The 22,804-nt window shown below is 38.9% G+C and overlaps 1 protein-coding gene across 2 annotated transcripts in view; it reads right to left on the reverse strand.

Annotated features, from left to right (window-relative positions):
• The window catches only part of Sucla2 (succinate-CoA ligase ADP-forming beta subunit), a 44,219-nt gene that overhangs the window by 15,839 nt on the left and 5,576 nt on the right, over positions 1–22,804 (reverse strand). For both annotated transcript variants that reach the window (XM_028754264.1, XM_028754265.1), the window contains exons 2-6: positions 21,078–21,258; positions 15,714–15,813; positions 15,423–15,585; positions 3,406–3,534; positions 988–1,126 (exon numbers count right to left, since the gene is read on the reverse strand). In XM_028754264.1, coding sequence (XP_028610097.1) covers positions 988–1,126; positions 3,406–3,534; positions 15,423–15,585; positions 15,714–15,813; positions 21,078–21,258 — 712 coding nt within the window. The remainder of the gene's footprint in view (positions 1–987; positions 1,127–3,405; positions 3,535–15,422; positions 15,586–15,713; positions 15,814–21,077; positions 21,259–22,804) is intronic.

Below are 22,804 nucleotides of genomic sequence, written 5' to 3' on the forward strand. Positions count from 1 at the left end.
CAGAGAATTTTAGTATGTGGCTTAGTGACTGTTCTGTGATATTTTGATTAAGAATGTTTCTGCTTTTTGCCCTTGTCCGAAAAGTCTGCCTGAAACTAAAATGAAGAGTTTTGGATTAATTACAGTGGCAGAGGAAATCTCAAAACAGCATTATTGACTCCGTTGTGTTATTATTAGTGGTCATTCTCACACAGATCTATAAGAAAAAGGAGCAAACTGAGCAAAGAAAAACACAAAATGCACTATTTGAGTGAAAAAAAAAAAAAAGAGCACCAGGAAATGGAATGGAGCTTAATCCTGTGTTCAAGGAGATAACCAGATAAAGAAAAGCAAGCAGCAGAACTTGGCAGCTTCAGCCACATGGTTCTGGCTTTAGAGTCAAGAACAGAAGAAAGGGATTATGGAATCTCCCTCTAAGAAAAGGCACTGATGAGGCCAAGCATGTGTCAGCGGTGTCCCTGCATGGAGTCCTAGTGAGGCCATTGTGTAGCCTCACTGAAGCCATGGTTTTGGTGGACCTCTTCACAGCAATAAAAGATAAGCAAGCTACCATTCTTCTCTAGTGGCTCTAAATTTTGAAATGACTTCATGTCTGAGCACACATTTACATAGAAAGGATCCAAGCATGGAGGCTTGGATGGCTAATTCTCCCAGATCATAGCTAACTCTTGCCATAACCCTTATTTCTCCAACCAAGTGTTGCTCCTCAAGACCTTCTGCCTGGGTGGAAATGCTCCATTTCTGTCCAGTCCACTATGGTGACTACTGAACCCCTGGAATGTGACTGGGTGACTACTCACTTGGATTTTCAAGTTGTATCATTTTTATTAATTCAACCAGACAACTGTGACTGAATGGTGGTCACAGGCAGCACAACTCTTGTGTTTTAATGGGTTTCTCTTACATCTGTTCATATACAATTCATCAGAAGATGAACTACTACACAAGAACAACAGATGATACATGTGATAGAAGAAAGTACCTTACCCTTTCCGTCAGAATCTTCTACCATTGGGTTTATTTCTACCATAGTTGCATCATACTTCAGAAAAAGTTTATAAAGCTTGATCATGTTTTCTGCTGCAGAATCCACAATGTTAGAAGGAAATCCCATCTTCTGTGCAAGCTGAAAGTAATTTGTCTTTTTCAGTAGTAACTTGTATATGTCTAATCAGCATTAAAATATTACAAATAAAAACTTTATCATTTAAAAGGATAAGTGTAAGAACTGTAGTTAAATCATGGAAAGAGCAGCTACTAAAGGTTTAAACAAAAAACTTGCTGCTTCAAAATCTTACAGGGTACGCTTTATGCCTATTTTACAAATCAGAAATCGATTCAGAGGTCAAGTGCCAACCATTAGCCTAGATTACAGTCCAGTGTTCCCTTCATAGCTTCCTCTCTGCCTCTATGGAAGCCTACAGTCAACCGAAACTGAAAAAGAGACAGATGTGCTCACTTCGGCAGCACATATACTAAAAACTGGAACAATACAGAGAGGAAAAAAGAGACTTATATTTTATTAAAACAACATCTAAAAAGGTTTATAATCTCAATGGTCTAAACACTAACCAAAGTTAATAAAGTACCCTACTTTGCCTTTAAGGTAATGCAAGACATGTCTACTGGGCTGGAAATGCCTGGGTGGAAATGCTCCATTTCTGTCTAGTCCACTATGGTGACTACTGAACCCCTGGAATGTGACTCTCCTGGGCTAACCGGAGAGGCAGTCAAAGGACACTGTCTCATCCATTCAAAACTCAACTCTGACAGGCCCCAAAGACCCCGGCATTTGAGCCTCTCATCTAGAAGAGTTACAGAGGTGAGCAGAAGTCTGAATCAGAGACATCTATGGAACATTTTAAACAACTACTTTCAAGGTCCCAAGCCAGGAGTTGTAGGTCACAATTTCTATGGTGAAGCAAGTACACAGCCCTCTTGCGGTGTCACTGCTGGGTCATCACTACGACCTCCTACCTGTGTGTCAAGTACTCTACCACCAAGCTACTTTCCCAGCTGGAACAATTATCAACTTCAAAGTTCCTTGAGAAATTTTGAAATAATGATACACAGAACTAGAGTCTGCTTAGAAACACTTCAAAGAATTCTCTCCCTGTATTTCAAATATCAAAGGCTGCAATACACCCTGATTTTCAGGAACAGAAAAATCTTAAATCCTTTGAGGGTGAATATGATTCATATAAAGAGTCAAATAGCAAAAAAAAAAAAAAGTAGAGTTACTGACTAGAAAAAAGAATGTTGAGTGAAAAGCTTTTATAAATTAAAAAAAAAAGAAATTAAATAAGTACCATTTTCACCATAAAGATTTTTTTGTATAGACTTAGATATTTAAGAACTGCAAAATGATTTTCACCAATCTACTACGCCATTGACATACACTGGGATACACAGCCTTGCTGCTGTATCTTAGCTCTCACGAAACAAATATTTGCTTCCTCATCTGAAATTTACTCTCTAGTCACCATTCTTATATAATTTGTAATAAATCATATGTGCTTTTTGCATATTTATTCCACTCATCTGTTTAGCCATGGGTCTCACTACAGAGACTCCCCTGCCCTGTGAGCCTTCCCTCAGTCATGGGTCTGCTGGGGCTATACTTCAGTAACTAGGCTTACTTACCAATGTTTTCTCACAGCAACTCATGGGTCTGCGTTTATATCCACAGCAAATAATTAAGCTTACTTTTGTCCATAAACCAAATAATTTAATTCAACAGCATCATTAAAAATAATATCAAGCAATACTCAAACACATAGTATTAAATTCTACAGTTTTGTTTGGAAAGAGCAGAAGCTAGGCAGAAGGGAAGGAAGGACAGGACAGAAAGCTGGAAACCATCAACAAATGTTACTGAGTGGATGCTGTAAGACAGTCTCTCTGCCACTATATGCAATTTACAGGGGGGCTGGGGAACATTTAAAATGACTTGATGAAGATTTAAAACTCAGACTATAAAAAGCAATGATTGATAATCACTCGATTCTTTGGTAAATAAACAAATTAAAAAGTGAGAAAGGGGACCTATGCATTAGAAAAATGGTGTGGGGCATATTAACTAGTCAGTGAAGGATCTCCTGCAGATCTTGACTCAGACAGCTTCTACACTAAGACACATTTCTGGAACTATTAAGAATGACTGGACAAATGCTGACTTTATGGAATCACTGTTAATGGAACTAGATCCAGCAATGACACAGAAATCTCCAAGAAAACTACTGTAGACACTTTCAAAATCTTAAAAATACTGTAAATACTTTTAAAAACTGCAATTTAAGTAAAAAATTAAACTGACTTAAACTGTTTAGTGTTTTACAAAGTTAACTGTCTTAAGTATTATAATTATCTAATTAAAAGCTAACGATGTTTCAGAAGGTAACCTACTGTCACAGCTTGCTCCTTTTTTATGCCTTCGATTATATCAATAGGTTCCTTTAGAATGGCTTCAGGGTTCTCAGCAGCAACATCCTCAATGTTCACACCGCCTTGTGCACTTCCTATCAATACAGGCCCCTACAGGGAAGGAGGAGGCAAAGCATTCAATTTTATTTTAGACTCAATACATTTTTAAACTAATCTGTGCACTGTCAGATTTGGGCATCTACAGTTCCCACATCATATTTTCAATTTTTTTGACAATGTAACATTATCTCCAATAAGTAACCATTATAAATGTTTAACTGAAAAATAGAAAAGAAGCAGAAACAAAAAATAAAAATGGCATCTCTCCTGCAAGGGAAAAAGATAAAATACACATCTATACCAACTAAGTAAATATAATCAAATATATAAAGTATAACCTATACATTTTTACACATAAAACTAAAAAGATGTTAAAGTATTGCTTAAAGCAAAAACAAAAAACCATCTAAGGAAAAATCTGTAGTTTTTCTGAGCCACTAGTCTTCCTGCAAGTAAACAAAACTAACCATCTTGCAAGAACAGCCCTGACTACTGCCACACACACTATAAGAAAAAAATGCATATGCACAAAGAGTTAAATTATGAACTTTCAGTTCCTCCAAAAATCAATAAAATTAAAAAACAAACGTCTTGTAGGTTTGCTAATCTGGTATGACTAGAACTGATCTAGTGGCATGTAAAAATAGTAAAATCATATTAACGTGCTGTGTTTTATAAAATGGAGTGTAATGCAGCAGGAAGGAGCAGCACAGCTTCTAGCCAAGGTGTTCCTCTGAACAATCAAGCCATGTGACAGACCTAATATAAAGGTTTATTGGCAGGAAGGGAAGGAGACCTGGAGAAGGGGATAGAAGCAGAGAAAGGTAGACAGAGAAGGACAGAATGAGAAAGGAGAGAAAGGAGAGCAGGAAGGAAGAGGTTAGCCAGCAACACTGGGGGTGAGGGATGCGGGTAAAGGAGCTATCTTCTTACATGCTGGATCCTGGCTTTTACCTGGTGGGTGGAGATGCTAGCTGTTGCTAGGTAATGCTTGGGCAGAGCCTAGAGGAAATGCTAATATAATGAATAAGAAAATACAAATCAGAGCTAGTGAGCTGACTCACTGGCTAAAACGGCTACTCTTCAGAGGGCCTGGGCTTCACTCCCAACCACCAACCACCACCTGTCACTCTAGTTTCAGTGACATTTAAAAAAAAGTCACTGTATTGTTATTTCATTATAGTATTTCAGTAACAAACATAAAATGTAATTTCAAATAATGGTTTAGTCCCCCTCACTGGAAAATACAATTCTTAAAATACTTAAAGCAATAACTAAAGGAAATCTATTTTTTAAGAGTTGACTCATATTTAAGTAAAAACTTATTTTCGATCATGTGGTTAGATTTTAACATATGTGATAATGAATTATCTAGCTGGACTTTGCTCCAGTATGATAAGTAACTTAAGTCTTCAGCCATCTTTATGGTCAAGGAAGGAGTCAGAGGTCGTGGACCCCACTTTATGCTGAGTATGGTGGCTTGAAGAGAAATAGCCCCTACAGACTCAAATGTGGGAATGCTTGGCCCACAGGGAGTGGCACTATCAGGAGTAGGCTGGGCCTTGTTGGAGGAAGTGTGTCCCTGTGAGAGTGGACTCTGTGGTCTCTTATGTTCAAGTTACGCCCAGTGTGGCTTGAACTTCTTGCTCCTTCTCCAGCACCATGTCTGCCTGTACACTTCCATATCTCCCACCATGATGATAATGGACTAAGCCTCTGAAACTGTAAGCCAGCCCCAATTAAATATTTTCTTTTATAAGTGCTGCCGTGGTCACACTGTCTCTTCACAGCAGTAGAAAACCTAAGGCACTGTCATTTGGCCAATGGCCACAGTACATCGCTCAATCAGATGAGCAGAGGGTCACAGCTTTGAGCTGAATAACACCATGTGGAGGACAAAGATTTAAAAATTTAGTCAACTGCAGGGATAATAATTTAATCATCTCTGCAACAATGAAGTCACAAAAAACTCTAGATGGTAGCCTTAGAAGATTAGTAAAGAAGGAAACCAAACCCTCACCTGCCACCTCCCACAAGCATCAGGTTCTAGCACCAACATGCCGTTGAAAAGGCCTGACAACTCAGGAAGCCAACATGAGAGTCATTGCATCCAGAAACAGTTAACACTAACCACTCATGTACTAACTGCTAAGAAAAGCCATTTCACTTCATGTACATCTGCCACCCACCCAACCCCAGTTCAGTTTGGGACTAAGGGGTATGGAACTGTGTAAGGGTATCTTGGTTCATGGTTGGGCATGGGCCTGGAACCCCAAGACTCCAACGAAGAAATAGCAGGTGTTCAGCCACATTCCCAGAACCCAGGGTCCTGACGCGCATTCTAGTCTCCATGGACCTACATTGTTCAGTCACATAGACTATTACAGCCCCTCCCAAAGTGTACAGGTAGAGGGTATGACTACAGGCCTCAGGCCCTAGAGAGATTTACATACTAATGAAGGCCAGAGGGCGGAGCAAATTAAACATTCTTCCCCACGCTCTCCCCTTTTCTCCCTCCCTATTTAACTCAGGTCTGCCATGAGTTTAGGGGGTGGGAGGGTGTACATCCATATCCATCTACCATCCGCCATGAAAATAAACCCCTTTGAAACAGCCTTTGCCCCAAGGAGTTAAAAGATGACACACACATTTGTATTCTGGCTTTTCAGGGTGTTGTCCAGGGTGCTAGTCCATTTCTCTAACTCCAAACACAGCTAGAAAACAGAGATAAGAAATGAGATGAAAGACTGTGGACGTACCAGAAAGCTAGTACTCTAGTCAGACTGACACACGTGGCTCACTTTGACGAAGAAAAAAACACCAGCTCAGGATATGATTTTATATCACAAGGAACTAAAAAAGAGTAACTAGCAAAAGTTAGATGAACTAAAAGAAATAGGGATGATGATGATGATGATTGTAGTTGAAGAAAGGCTTTTTATTGAAGCTATGGAAAAACATATACAGTAGACACAGCAAGAAAAAGGCCCTTGGCAAAGCAGTTTCTTTTCTAAAGCTGGGAGGTTTTAAAGTATCTGTAGGCTCTACCTCCTCTAATTTAAGGTTGATCAGTTTAAGGACAGGATGGCTAACTGGCCTACAACTGCTGTGTAATCTGGCCTTGAACTTGTTGCCCCAGTCCATCAGCAGGGGCCCTATCGGCAGGAGAAAAGCACAGAAGGCCTTAGGTTTAAGCTGCCAGGTTTTTGCCTCTGTTCAGAAAAACAAGGAGGGAGCCATCTTGGAAATTCATCATCTTTGTTTTACCTGGCCACAGCCTGTCTCCCTGTCTTTCTGCCTATCAGGTATCTGTCTACATCCTAGTCCCCCAATCCCCTCTCAGAGGTCAACTGAACGGCTGTTAGGGATCCTGAGGTGCAGACTGCTTTAAACTGCTTCCAGCTGAAGAGGAAGGGGCAGCAGTCAGAATGCCTCAAATGAGGGCTGCTCTAAGCATCCAGATAAAACTTTACCAACACAACATTCTAAAACATGGCCATTTAGTGACAGTGTGATGGTGATTTTATAACATTGGGAAAAATTAACAAAACTAAGAACTGGACAGTTAAAAAGATGAACATTAACAGACTCTCAAGTGTACTAAATGGGAGGGAAGAGAAATTCAAGTAACAACAAAATCAGCAGAAACAGAAAACCTAGCAAGTGATGGCACAAACAACAAAACCCAGGAAAAGTAGACAGAAGGTGAAGAACCCAGCAAGCCAAAGGTAAAGAAGAATGGAAGAGACAGAAACTGTGAGCCCAGTCACCAGAGCAGTCCCAGGAAGCTGCCAGGTTGTCGAGGTTAAGAATCATGACACACTAAATCCAAGAAGTGTTAACATTAGCTACTACAGAATGAGAGGGTCACAACTCTGCCCCTTTCAGGAGCTTTAACACCAGTAGGCATACCTGCTGCTGCCAGTCATACCACTTACTGCAACTGGGAGGCAAGGACTACAGTAGCCACCAAGTACTGAGGCCATTGGTAGTTAAGAGCCCAAAGCAATAAGCACCCAATCTAAACACAGCCTTAAGTTTCTGGCGTCTAAAGCCTGATGCAATAGTCCCCAAGTGTTCAGGGCTTGGAGATACAACCCTCTAGGTTGTAAAATACAGCCCTGGGGCCTTGAACACTCAAGGACTAGGGACCACCAACTCTAGAAAAGCTTCTCCAAGTCTACTCAAAATGTTTATCCAGGTAGAAAGGACTCCAATCAAACAACTGGTAACAGTTTGGTCTTCAAGTGTTTGAGTCAGCAATAAAGCACAAGTCTGGGACAACAGAACAACAAAATTGATAGGCAGCAAAACCAAATCCTTTTAAATGATCATGCCTACACAAAGAACTGCTTACAGGATCAGTGAGATGACTCAGCTCGTAAAAGTGCTTGCTGCCAAGCCTGTCAACCAGACTCCAATCCCCATATGATTTAAGGAAAGAAATAACTCCCTAGAAGTTGTCCTCTGACCTCTGTACATATGGTCTGGCCTGGAGTGCACTAGCGCATGCACACACACATGCATGCATCCACTCACAGGCAAGCAAGCAGTACCACGCAGATACATATGAATGCTGTGGTGGTGGTGTGAGTATGTATGACCTCCCAAAAACTCAAGTGTGTGAATGCTTGGCCCATAGAGTGGCACTATTAGGAGGTGTGGCCTTGTGGAGGAAGTGTGTCACTGTGGGGGCAGGCTTTGAGGTCTCCTATGTTCAAGCTCCACCCAGTATAATACACAGTCTCCTGCTGGATGAACTCTTGGCTCCAGCAACATGTCTGCCTACATGCTGCCATGCTTCTTGCCATTATTAGCTTGTGGAAGCTGACAATGGACTGCTAATCTGTGTGGCCTCCAGGTTTAGTGACTTTTTAATCCACTACAAGGAAATTTTCCTTTCTTTTAACAGACTCCTTTGATAGCTGAGGTGATACTGCAGGTTACTGAAGGCTCTTTATTTTTGAGAAGAAATTTTTCTTGATGACGAGTCTCCCTTATCTTTGTCATTCTTGAACCTCACTAGTTTTTAATTTGGAGTGGTCAAAAGGAGCTCCTAGCTGGTACATATCTCTTCCTTTGAATTAATCTGACATTTATTGAAAAGCTGCTTTCACTGGGTAATACTTTAAGGAGTATCTGCCTATAGTTCTTACCTGTCTTAAAGAAAAGGGGGAAAAGGCACCCAAAGGTGAAAATTAAAAGTAAAATTATCTCTATAGAGATAAGATGATCTTACATACAGAAAGAACTGCAAGAACTGCACACACATATAAAATTAGAATAATTTTAGCAAAATTTGATACAAAGTTAGCAGGCAAAAAAAAAATCTGTTTTATTTCAATACAGTAAAATAAGCAACTTGAAAAGGCAACAAGTCTAGTTTGTAATAGCACCAAACTGAACAGCATACATAATACTAAACCTAACCAAAGAGTTTTATGCATTAAAAGTGAATTTAAAACATTGCTGAAAGAAACTGAAGACACACAAAACATATAAAGATAGTGGCCCATGAGGTGTAAAGAAATTTAAATGTTTGTACTAACCCAAACAACCTACAGGCTCAATGAAATTTCTATTAAAACACCAATGCCTAGGGTCTTCTTTTCCCTCCTCTTCCTTTTCTTCCTCCTTTTCCTCCTCCATCTTTAAATTCATTTGCAATCTCAGTCACAATGGGCAAAACAGTCTTGAGAAATGGGCTGGGGACCTCATCTTCCCTGATTTCAAAATATTATCACAAAACTCTAATCAAAGCAGTATGAAGCCAAGTGCAGAAGCACATGTCTGAAACCATAGTGGGAGCCTGAGGCAGGAGGATAGAGACTGAGTGTAGCCTCAGCTACATAAATAGACTCTGTCTCAAGAAACAGTATGATACTTGCCATTAAGACAAATGGAATACCATAACAGGCCCAAATAATCTCTCACATATCATACAGTCACGTGACAAGCAGCAATACCCAGGATACACAAAGGGAAAATGATACTTTCTTTTTTAAATGTAATGGGAAAGAGATATTTAGATACAGAAGAATAAAATTGGACCTTTACCCTAAGTCAGAGAGAAAAATTAATTCAAAATGAACTGAAGACCCAGACATATGTCTTGAAACTATTAAAAATATTAAAGACTCAAACATATGCCCTGGAATAAAATACAGAGGAATGTTTTATGATATGAATGTGTCAATGACTTCTTACAAATCATACCAAAAACCTAAGAAACAAAGGCTATAACCAGTGGGGTTGTATTAAACTTGAAAACTTCTGCACAGCAAAGGAAACAGTCAGACAAAATGAAAAACAACCTAAAGAATGCAAGATATTTGGAAATTAAAATATGGGCAAAGTACTAAATACACATTTTTTCCAAAAAGATATACATATGGACAACAAGCATATAAGAAGACTCAAGCGACATTAATTTTTACAGAAGCATAAATCAGATTCACAATAAGGGGCCTGCAAGATCCTCACAGTAGGTAAAGACAGGCACAACAACCCAGTATTCAAATCCTAGTACTCACAAGGTGGAAGGAAGGAAGGCAAGTATGCACAGATATGAGTGTACGCACACACACATACATACAACACACACATACTGACAAATAACAGTAAGTATAATTTTAAAAATGTGATAACACACAGTGAGGTATCATTTTACATCCTTTAGAATAGCCACTATCAAAAAATTAGAAAATAAGTATTGGCAAGGAAATCAAATAATCAGATGGCTGTACCAGTCAATGAAAAACAGAGAAAACATTCACACTAGGGTACTGGCATATGATCCAGTAATCCTATTTGTATATACTCAAAAGAACTGAAAGGGAGAGGGGGAGGGGAGGGGAGGGGAAGGGAGGGGAGGGGAGGGGAAGGGAGAGGAGGGAAGGGGAGGGGGGAGGAAAGAAATTTTTCAAAAAGTATTGTCATATGTTATCTATCATAGATGAATTTTGAAGACATTTTAAAAATGAAATAAGCCAGTCAGAAAAAATGCAGATGCTACATTTACACAGGCATTTAAATAGCCAAACTCTGAGAAAGAATGGTAGCTATCACCTAGTTAAGAGAAAAGTGAAATGTTCAACAGTTTCAATTTTGCAAAATAAAAAGTTCTACAATCAGGCTGTGTGAGTTGGCACATTCTTATAATACCAGAACTCTACAGTTAGAGCAGAAGGATTACCCTAAATTCTAAGAAACTCATTTTACATAGCAAGTTCAAGGCTAGTCTAGATCTTGACTCAAAAAGGGAAGTGCCAGAAATCAGTGCCCACAAAAAAAATTGTGTGTGGTATACATACATATGTACGTACATACATACATACATACACATACATACATACATATATACACATATATACATACATACATACATACATACACACACACATATATTTTAACACATCCATAGATGGTAAACTTTGAGTCATTTGATTTGACTATAATTTTAAATTTTTAAAAGTAAGAAACCCTGTAGATTCCAGAAACCTGGAGGAAGCCCTTCTGGTTGTCAATGTTCTGCATATTGTTAGACAGCTTGATGGGAGAAGAGGAGACAGGAAAACAATGAAGACAACTCAGGAAGATCACTAATGGGGCAGTACTGAAACAACTAAAGCTTCCTGTCTAGGAAGCCCTCAGCCTTGCCCTGCATGTCTCTGCATCTGACTGCTTGTGACTTTCGTCCTATGGCTTATAATAAACATAATCACTAAGTACAACATTCAATATGGTTCTGCAAATTGTTCTAGGGAATTATCAAACTACAGAGGACGAAGGAAGCCCACAGACCTGTACCCAAGTCAGGTGTGGTGATGCACACCTTTTGAATCTGAGTTCAAGGCCAGCTTGGTATACAGAGTGAATTCCAGGACAGCCAGGGCAACACAGAGAAACCCTGTCTCAAAAAACTAAATGAAGGACTTCCAGTCTGGGCCCGAGCATAGAGCAGGTCACAGGCGGCAGCTCTGTACCCAACCCCAGAAAACCGAGAGAAAGAGGGACTCCCAGGAACTTGAACTCAGGCAGCATCCCAGGTAAAAATGAATCACCCGTGATGTCTGCTGTTGGAAGTTCTAATCCAGATGCTGGCCTCCGAACTTATACTACTCAGACCTTTGAAGGGCCACTGACAAGAACATCAAACAGCTAGAGATTGACATCACTAATCTGAAGAAATCCCCCGTTTCACTGTCTGAAGAAATCTCCTAAAATTGCAAAAATCCTTATTGGACTTGATTTACTCTATTACAGTAGAAAAGGTTGTGTACAGCTCTTGATTGTGTACAGCCCTTAAAGAAGAGGGTTGCCTTTACATAGACAAGACAAGGAGGGTTAAAGAGAGCATGAAATAGGTAGTGAAGCCTAAGAAAAATCAGAGAGAGAAAGAGACAGATGAAGGCTGGTATAAGAACTGGTTTTCAGCCTCTCCAAGGTTGTCAACTCTATTTCCTCCCATCTTGGGACCATTATTTGGGTTCTTTTTGCTTATTTCTGCTGGTCCCTGGGCCTCAAATAGGCTGACTAACTCTGTGATACAACAGTTAAATAATTTGGTAGCAAAACCTACTCAGATACATTATCAAAAGTTAGCTATGGAGGATCACGAGACTCAAGATGAGGTTGTTACTTTATACAGGGTGTTCCCAAAACCCATCTCCACCCAACCTAAAAGGGGGGACTTCTGCCCCTAGACCAAGCAGAGAACCCCCTCTGACAGGCAATCTGAATTCTTGCTTAGGCTGCGAGGCTAAGCACTGCAAGGGAATATAAATAAAAGATAAAAATATCTCTCTGGGTTCCCTGAGGGACAAGCCTGACTGCATAGGGGTTGATGTCAAAAGTATCCCCTCTCCAGGAAAAAGACATCGGGACGGGTATGGCCCTCATGCCTCACTGGATGACAGGTGGACTGGAGCCATTACAAGGTCCCCTTCAAACACTGGAGGTCAGGCCTCTATCCCCGCCTTTTCAAGTTTAGAACTGCCACAACCCTTCTATACTTAAGAGAAGGGAGGAGATGTCAGGGGCAGCCCTGCTTACACACTGTAGGCCTAAAATCAGCCATAGGCCTAAAATCAGCAATAGGCCTGTCATACATGTATACTAACACCAAGTCTTGGGTCTCAGTGGAAAAACATTAAAACAGATGGCTATAAGCTAATGTAAACAGGCAGCTTTTGTGGAAATTTACAAGCCTGAGTAGTCATAGACCTTGTAAATAGGTAGCCTTGGCAGACAATACCAACTTAGATAAGGAAAAGCGAGTCACAGGCAGAGTCATAGTGACTTGTCCCCTGAACCTTCACCCAGCCAATACCCGGTTCTGAAGATATCTGTATTCCCCCTGAACACCCACACTTCATTGTCATTCCCTTCCCCACATCCTGCCTTTCTGTGTTTATAACCCCTGTGTGAATGAATTACGATTTGAGAAAAAATGAATTATTAAAAAAAAAGAAAAACTAAATGAATGAATGAGTATATATTTACACTAATAATAAATATTACTATTTATTTTCACTTTCATAAACCTAAATTCTTTGTCCCTCAAGAATCCTTGCCTTAAAATAAGTTTAAATTTAAAGTATAAGATAAAGATCTACTTAAGAAAAACTTAATGAAAACTTTTGGAATAGCTTTAGTACCTTTTACGAATCTACTCCAGGCAAAGCCAAATCTGACAGTCAGGTGAAGTACACTTGTTCAGCTGATTATCAAGTTTTACTGGAAAAGTAAAATAGCAAAGGCCATCTGACAAATTCAGTTTTCTCAGGACAAAGTCAATACCAAAGGCAGTAGGCAAATGTCACATCTCACAAAGTGCTAGAGAGGGTACGGTGATGTCTGTCACTCTGGCACACCAGCTCACAGACATGCCTGCCCAAGGATTCTCATGTGTTGCTACCAAAGCCAAAGCAACCGCAACTAAACCATAACAGTAACAAAAGGAGCCCTGGGAGCCTGGCACTCCCTACATGGCCCAAGTAACCTAAAACTGAGTCTCCTGCCTTCCTGCCAGTTTCCTCAGTGCTGAGATTATCAGCATGCACAACCATACCTAGCCATGTATACTATCTTAATTCAATCAAAAATTACTTTGCTTTTTAGCTTTAATTGCTGAGTGACTTTTGGTATTGTTGGGTTTTAAACCGACACCCTTATCCATGCTGTGAGCTCTGAGCCGAACCCTCAGTTGCTGTCTCTGTTTGCTCAACAGAGACCTATTCATGGGATTTCCCTAACAGTCAGACATACTCCAGAAAGCACAACCAATTCTCTATCAATCTAAGGAGATAACACCAAAGAGCCTTATAATTTGCCAGCCTGGGATATAGAGGGAGGCTCTGTCTCAAACAAATGAACATCATGGTTTTGGCTAAATGATTTCACAATTAATAGTATCTTCCATCTGAATCATTACAAATACATTAATTTTGTAATTGAAATAAAAGCATGTTTCCATTAGTAAGAAAGACCCAAATGCTTCTCTGAATATTCAAGATCTTAAACTGAACTCAAATTTGATCTTCCTCCCAAATGCTGTGCCACATCGTAAGTAACATATATCAGTTTGCTACATTCAAGATGAGTTCTTCTGGGCAGAAGCTGCAATCCTAGCACCCAGGAGGCTGAGGCAAAAGGACCCTGCAAGTTTGAGGGCAGCATGGACTACAGAGAGAGACTGTCTAAAAACACAATTTTAAAAAAGAAAGAAGTCTGGACACAACAAGGAGCCCCGTAACCCAGTGAAGGTCCTATGTATGCTTGTGCATGCGTGCACACAGCCACACATGAACATACACACTAATAAAAAGAACTAAAGTCTCTCTTGGTTTGTCCAGACACTTACATAACTAACAAGACGATCGGTACTGACGTATACCAAGTAAGAAAAGAATGTGTAAAAAAAAAAACAGCAGGTAAATGCATGAATGCATGAAACATAACTTCTGCAAATTAAAACTATTGTGGTGTAATTTCTGAAATCATTTACAAAGCTAAATTATAACATTCAGGAAAAAAAATACTTTTAAAAATCATACCAAGTGGGGTTTTGCTACCACCTAGTGTTATATCTCAAGAAATACTTAATAAAAATTAAAAACTGTAAGATACTTTTATTAACTGAATATTACTGAAGATTTTAACTGTAGGAGGGAAAGTATTACAATATAGAAAAATACTTTTTAAAAGTTATTATATATATAGAAAACTACTTAAATTTTGTTACTCTAAAGCACACAATAATAATTTTGTATAGCAATCTTTGCTAGGACTTCCAAACATGCATAGTTTGCTTCAAACAAAAAGCTAGTTAACATCCCAAGCAGCCCTCTGTGCACTGGATCTTCTGTACATTGGGTTTCTACTGAAGAGATGCCTATGTCCAATGCTAAAATTTTGATCCATAAAGAGAGGGAATCGAGACTAAAGGTCCATGAAACCCCTTGTTCCTTTACAACTACATCATTTATACTCAGCATCACCTTCCACTCATACCAATAACCTAGTAAAACATAAACACACAAACAAAACAAACAGGAAAATAAAATAAAACCAGAAGTAGAAAAAGAACAGGATGCCATTTTTGGTTTATTCTTTCTTCTTTGGTATGACTACTTTGCAATGTAAGAAACTAATTTGATCCGTCCATTAACCTAAATATAATCTCCAGAGATTTAAGATTTTAGATATCTAAAGAATTAATCACTTGAAAACTCCATGAAACGTATTACAGTGGAATTTCCCTATAGCTTTTTAAAAATTATATTACATGTCAAATTTTACCATATTATTTTTCAAAACTGACAAATTCTCTGTGTGAGTAATGGATAATACTTCTTATTCCTCATGTATATATTGTTCAAACTCTGAAATTGAAAGTTATAAGTAAATCTTGATTTGTCCTGTCTACAAATACTCACTTGAAATGACCTCTCCATTGTTATTGCAAAGTAGTATTCTCTCCTGGGATATCTTCGCTCACAGACCAAAACTTGATTGCATATTCTGCCCTTTGCTCCAGTTTGCTTGGTAATCAATTTTTGCCCAATCATCTGTGAGGACACAGCTTTTGCTTCTTCTGGACTACAATAAGAAAGAGAATTCAAATTCTTCTGTTCTCCAACTGAGAAAAATCTATACTGCAGCTAGAGCTCAGTGTTTTCAATGATCTGATAATTTAGATAATTTTTCTTTACGTAACTATGACTTACGAGAAAACGATCTTCACTCCTCCTTTGAGGCCACTTGTAAACGTTCCTTTCCCTCTGCCGCCAGCTAAAACCTGGGCCTTTATCACAACATCCTTTGACCCTAGAAGAAAAATACTTTTATTACACAGAAAGCAGGGATTCACATGCAAAATTTAACATGCATATTTGATTTAACATGCATACTAATAAGTGTTATTAAATGAAGTCCCATTACCACAATGTCTAAGACTAAGGCATTCCATGTACATAGATTTTCTATATTTGAAAAGTAAAACATTCACCATATAAAAGGTCTATCCCTTTAAAAGGTTAAGCACTTATTTTAAATCATTTCTGAAATAGTATACTGAAAATATTTGTTATTCTTAAACTAGTGCTTTGGAAGATACTAAAAGCACAATATTAAGACTAAAATGTTTTCTTAAAACTTCCCAGGGCTGGAAAGATGGCTCAATGGTTAAGATCTCTAATTGCTGTTCCAGTGGAACCAGGCTCAGTTTCCAGCACCCGCATGGTGACTCACAACCATCTGTAACTCCAATACCAGGTGATTCAATGCCTTCTTCTGACCTACACAGGCACTAGGCACACATGAGACATATGGAGACAAAAACACCCATACACACACACACACACACACACACATACACACACTTTCCCAGTCTCTATCCAAATGTAAACTTGTGTCATGTGACTGTTGAGTCACAAATACTACTTCAAGCAGGACTGGGGACAAAGCTATGACTTGAAATCATTCCAGTAACTGGACTGATAGGTCTGATAATGCCTTATTCCCTCCAATAACAACAAATGCTATGTTACTGCACACCATTGAGCAGTGACGTTATGAAGAGTATCTACCAATAGTCAGGAAGATAGACATATAAAAGAATTCCATGCTGTGTTTAATTATATACTTTATAAATCAGCATACTATACAATATTATCTTTCCCTCCCCTTTCTAATTTACTGTACAAAACTAGCTCACTTGGGGCAGGTGAGACGCTCAGTGGGTAAAGTGCTTGATGTGTAGGCATGAGGACCTGAGTTCGGAGCCTGGGCACCCACATTAAAGTCAGGCACCAGTGCACAACCACAGACACAGGGAAAACCCTGGAGCTTGCTAACCGCCAACCTTGCTGACAGTGTCAGCTCTGTGTTCAGTAGATGACCCTGTCTCAAAAACAAAGTGGAGGACTGACAAGATGCCCAGCAGACAAAACACGTGTCACACAAGCCTAGGGACCTAACTCAAACCCTGGGACCCACAGGAGAAAACTAAAAGGTTGTCCTCTGCTTTACACACACATACATAGACACATACACACACACAAACACACACAATGCACACAGCATGGCACAATCATGCCTGTACCTCACATACACCATACAAAACACTTGCATGCACATACACAGAGCAGAGCATGGCACAAGCATGCCCGTACCCCTCTCCCTCCCTCCTCCCGCCACACACACACACACACACACACACACACACACACACACACACACAAAAGCAAATTTTTTTTTTAAAGTGGAGAGCAATAAAGGAAGACATCCAATACTGACCTTTGACCTCACAGCACCCACACAGGAGCATTTCTGCCCAAACCTAGCAAACTGGATAGTTAATCTAGATTTTACTCACTGTTCATAATCAAGATTAATGCCTCTTAAAAAGGTATTCTCTTGTCACAACGACATGCACAATTTCTGATCCTCTTCATTCTTCCTCTCTTAATATTTTGGCCCACCCTACCCATGTAGCATCATTTACCATATTATGGCAAAAGAATACAGGGTCTCATGCTATTTACTGTACCTCAAGCACAAAGCCATCTCTGGGATATGACCACTACCCTATAAATACTTATTTGAACAGACTTAAGATGGACACTGTACTATGAGAAAAAGTTATTTCTGAAGCACAAAGCAGAATAAATAACCAATCACTGAGATAATCAATGGTTTTGGTGATCAAATAAGAAGTGAACTAAGCCGGGTGTTATGGGGCACATTTTTAATCCCAACATTTAGGAGGCAGAGGCAGGTGGATCTCTTGAGTTTGAGGCCCACCTGGTCTACAGAGTGAGTTCCAGGACAGCCAGGGCTCCACAGAGAAATCTAGTCTTAAACAAACAAACAAAAACAAAGCAAACAAACAAGAACAGAGAACTATAGCATATAGGATTACTACAAAAGAACACTTATAAAATGCTATAAATTCATCTACATTGGAAATGTTTACTACCCAAGTCAGAACTTGATCCTAAAGTTAGTCAAGATGGTATTTAAGAACAAAGAGAACACTCCCACTCCCCCAACTATAGAACTGGTTATTCCTTGCCTCCAGCTGGGCACCTGCCCTAACCACCATTCTTCTTACCTGGATGATGGAATATTTAAAGAAATAGTCCATGAGATGAAACTCTACTTAAAACTATTTCAAACACCCATTTCAGTCAGAATAAAAGCCACAGTATTTACAATGGCCTACAAAGCCCTAGAGTCCAGGGCTCACTGCACTCCAGGTACATACTCTCATCTGGCCATCCCGGCTCACCCTAACCTACCAGCTGTCCAGTCATGTTTCTAAGACTCACCTGGCCCCTTCGGCTTACTTATGCTGACAGGCATTGCTAAGAATGCAATCTGCACACCTCTGACCCATTAATTTTCTTTCTCTGACCTACTTTTCCACCAGAGATTCATCAACTTCTAACATAATACATTCTTTTCTTCTGCGTATCACTTGTGGCTTGGCTTCCCCACCAGAATGAAGCTCCAGGCAGCCGACCCTTAGCTATATTCATGGATATTTATAAGCTGTTGCAAGAGTCCCCAAGACACATCTTGCTGAATGTTGAAAAAGAGGCATGTTAAAAAACCTTGAATTCTCATAAAAATCAGAATTCTCATAAATCTTGACTATTTTCCATTGCTCTTCAAAGACTCAGAACTGTAAATACTAGACTCTCAGAAGTGTCTTTTTTGGAAAAGACCATTCGCAATAAGCCAGACTCCACCATTCATTAATGTATGAAACTAGTAATAGGTTAAAGGTAGTTTAAATGTTAACTTAAAAAACCAATACTTTCCTTAATCAGAAATCAACAAGTAGCCTCTGGGACCAGAAGACAGGTAGCCCAAACTAAAACAAAACTCTCATTCTTTCTAGCTCTCCCTGGTGATCTACCAACTCCTGATTTTCTAGTATTTTAGAAGTACTCATTTATACACAAAATGTACAGAAGGAGAGAAGAATTTAAAAACTAAGTATGAGGACAAATGATCAAAATAGTTTAATCAACTCCATTAATCCATGCAACCAACTCCTTCCATGGCAGACAGCACATAGAAGGGTCAGACACAACAGTGAGAAGGAGCCTGAGCCTTTCCTCTCAGGGCTTATGGTGTCATCCTACAACAGACTGACAATGTGCCTTCATCTTTTCAGCATTTTCTAACAAGAACAAACGTTCTCAATACCTAAAAGGCTCAAAGTCAGGGCTCCCAAGGCTGGAGAGATGACCTGGTGGTTAAGAGCAGTCACACTGCTCGTGCAGGGGACCCACATCAGGCGGCAGCCCACAGTCACCTGTAACTCCAGGCCAGTGGATCCCCAGCCTCTTCTGCTCTGTGAGCACTGCATACATGTGGTGCACATGGACTCACACAGGCCAACACACTACATACAACTAACTTTTTTAAAGGAAACATCTTTAAAAAAAAAAATCAGAACCCCAGCTGCCCTATAAGTCCTAATCCACAGACATTCTCAGAATGCAAAATAACAAAATAATTATCTCATTTTTTAAAAAAAGTTTTTCAATTATTTTTTCAAAGAAAAAAAAACTAAGTGAAACAAATAAATTTGAAATAGATAGTTTTTCTGACATCATTAATAAATAAGTTAGGGCCTGTTGCCATGGATCATATACAAACTCAAAATCCATTACACTCAATTAACAGGCATTTCACTGAAATTAGTATTCCATAAAACTTTTGTTGAATAATCTGAAATTGTTTATTATAATAACAATAAAAATTGTAAATAAAGTCATACTCTCAAGTCAAAAAAACAATGGCCATCTCACTCAAAATAGTTTATCTAGGAATATTCTCATTTTTAAAGGAAACTCATATTTATAGCTAAGGTAAATGAAATTTTAAACATTTCTTAAATTTTATGTGAAATGTTAATAAACACAAAGTTCACCAAAACATATTTAAAGTCACAGTTATCAAAACTGAATCCAAGATGACTGCCTTCTTACTTACCTACATAAAAACAGACTTCAAATACTACTATACAAAAACAGAGTGGACAGCCATTACATTATTTCATTGTTTTCATACTAAATCTTTTTAAATGTAAATTTATGTTTATTTCCTAAAATCAAAAACTGTTTAAGATACTCCTACAAACTCAAATTAGTGAAAGTTATTAAGGATTCTTTCAATTAAAAAAAATGCACTAGTGGGGTTGGAAAGACAGCTCAGCAGTTAGCAGCACTGGCCATCTTCTAAGGGACCTGGGTTTAATTCCCAGCACCGACATGCAGCTCACAACTATCTACGATTCCAGTTCCAGGGCTTCTGACACCCTCATACATACAGTCAAAACACTAACGAACATAAAACTTAAAAAAAATTAAAATTAAAAATCTGAGATAATGTACCAGTACATTTTTGCAACTCCTGAACTCATTTAACAAAAATTAATATTAATTAGTTAGGTATTGATTACCTAATGTCAGGCATCTTTCTAAGCCTTTGGGATGTATCAGTGAACAAACAAAGACACAGCAGGGAGCTTAGTCTAGAGTTCACCTTCTTCATTCTCTTGCATCCATTGGGAGCAAGGAAGAAAGTCCCACCCTTTCCATACCACACATAAACAGCTAAGATTTCTCTTCAGAATTTTTCTAAAACAAAACAAAAAATAATCAAATAAACAAAAAAACAAATTCATCATAACCACCATCCTTTAAGCTACAAAGTAAAGAGAATAACTTTCCCCTTAAGTCTGTTCTAGCTAAAAGGACTTCAGCATCCTACCATCAATAAAATGATTCCTAAGTCACTAATAGTACAGCTCAATATCATCTTATAATAACTGTAAAGTCTCAACAATCATAAAATTCTACCTTCTCAAAAACAAGCCAAATCAAATGTGGCAGCCCATGCCTAATCCAAGCTTTCTAGGAGGTAAAGACAGGAAAGTCTGAGTTTAAAGTCATCCTTGGCAGTGTGAGAACCTACCTCCCAAAATATTTAAATGTCAAGTCATCAAACCAAAAGTAAAATTCCCATCTTATAGAAGTTTCTATGTCAAGGTGACTATGGTGTTTTTAAAGTACCTAATTTTTTGGCAATTGCATAAGCTTCATCTGCTGACTTTGCCACGAAGCCTTTGGGAACAGAGACACCCGCTTCCTGCAATAATTCCATACTCAAGTATTCATGCAGTGAAAGATTCCTTTGCTGCTGCTGCTGTATTTGGAATCCATGCTTGTTAAACAATCCAGAATTTCCCAGAACCTAAAAAAATTGGAGACACATTTAAGTATGACAGCGGCAGGTTTTTGTCTTTTTGTTGTTATGAGAGGGGCAGGGAGGGAGGGGGGGAGGGAGGGAGGGAGGGAAGGGAGAGAGGGAGGGAAGGGAGAGAGGGAGGGAGGACTGACGGACATATTCCTATTTATAGAGTGCTCAGTTCTCCATTACTACAACAAAATTGCTATATTAAATCATCCAAATATAATAGAGTAACTCAATTATAATATAAAACTAAAAAGCTGGTCAACAGTAAACATCAAATGTTACCCTTGTAACTTTTAACTGCTTCCTCCTTGTCCATCCCTAGTCTTATATCCATGAACCTATGTTTTATTACCATATCTCCACTAGCTTACAGGAAATACTTACCTAAATAATAACTACAGAGGCTTTAAAGCTAATGTCATCTTCTCCATCAAACTGAACCTGTTTCCCAATTTTCTTCTCTATCCTCCTCTAGGATCTATCTGGCATTAGATATGTGATAACTGAATATTTGGTACCCATCCACACTCCTTCCAAGAGAACATGACAACTACAAACTCCTGCCCTTTTCAACCTATGTTGAATATTCATTCATTCAGTTAAACATTTAAAGCATGTAGAACATTGAATGATGAAATTATCCTCTAAGGCTGGATTCTTGTATTTGCACACAAGGACAGTCAGTATACAAACATGCCAGATGGCTATAAGAATGAGAAAGACTGCTCATACAGAGAGAAAACATAAGAATTATGACCAAAAAAACCCAAGAGGTGGCTCCAAGGGTAAGGTGTTTACAATCCAAGTCTAGCTACCTAAGCTTAATCCTCAGAACCCCTGCAAAACTCCAAGTTGCCCTCTGGCCTCCACACACGCAGTGGGTAATACTCAAATACACCTCACACATAAAGACATTTCAAACACACATATACACACACTGTTTTCCTTATTCAATAAAATGTCAAAAAGAAATCTCTAACACACCTTACTGCTGAAAGAGAAGTAGAAGGCAGCTAACTCTTGAGCTTCTTGTCCCAAGGCCACATCTCAGGATGTACTCACATCAGTTACATCTCCAGCATCTGTCAGTCTAAGCTGAACCTAATAAAACGTTGAAATATCTGCCTTCCTCTTTAAAGACTCTCAATGCTTTCAACCTCACGGCAATATACAGAACAAACAAGCCACAAGAATCCTCCAAGGCCACACTGTAGTAGACTCTCAGCTTCAGCTATACAGTTCTATGACTTCCAAGGAAATCCAATACATCAAAATATAATTCGCACCAAAAATAGACTACCGTAAGAGTTCAATTTAAAGAGCAATATAGAAAGTCTGTTTCTTGAAATGAGTTCTTGATCCATAGCATCAAAATGAAAACTGTCTCTTAATATGCAGATTCATGGACTCCATTGTCTACAAAACCAGAATCTCTAAAGTGGACTCAAAGAAATCTGAACTAGTAAGAAACCACTTAGTTGAATCTTAAGGATGCCAGTTTAAGAACCTCTAACCTAATAAGCCAATCAATTTCACAGCAATT

Source organism: Grammomys surdaster, unplaced genomic scaffold (genome assembly GCF_004785775.1).
Source record: "Grammomys surdaster isolate TR1022 unplaced genomic scaffold, NIH_TR_1.0 125985, whole genome shotgun sequence".
In the NCBI taxonomy this organism is placed as follows: Eukaryota; Metazoa; Chordata; class Mammalia; order Rodentia; family Muridae; genus Grammomys; species Grammomys surdaster.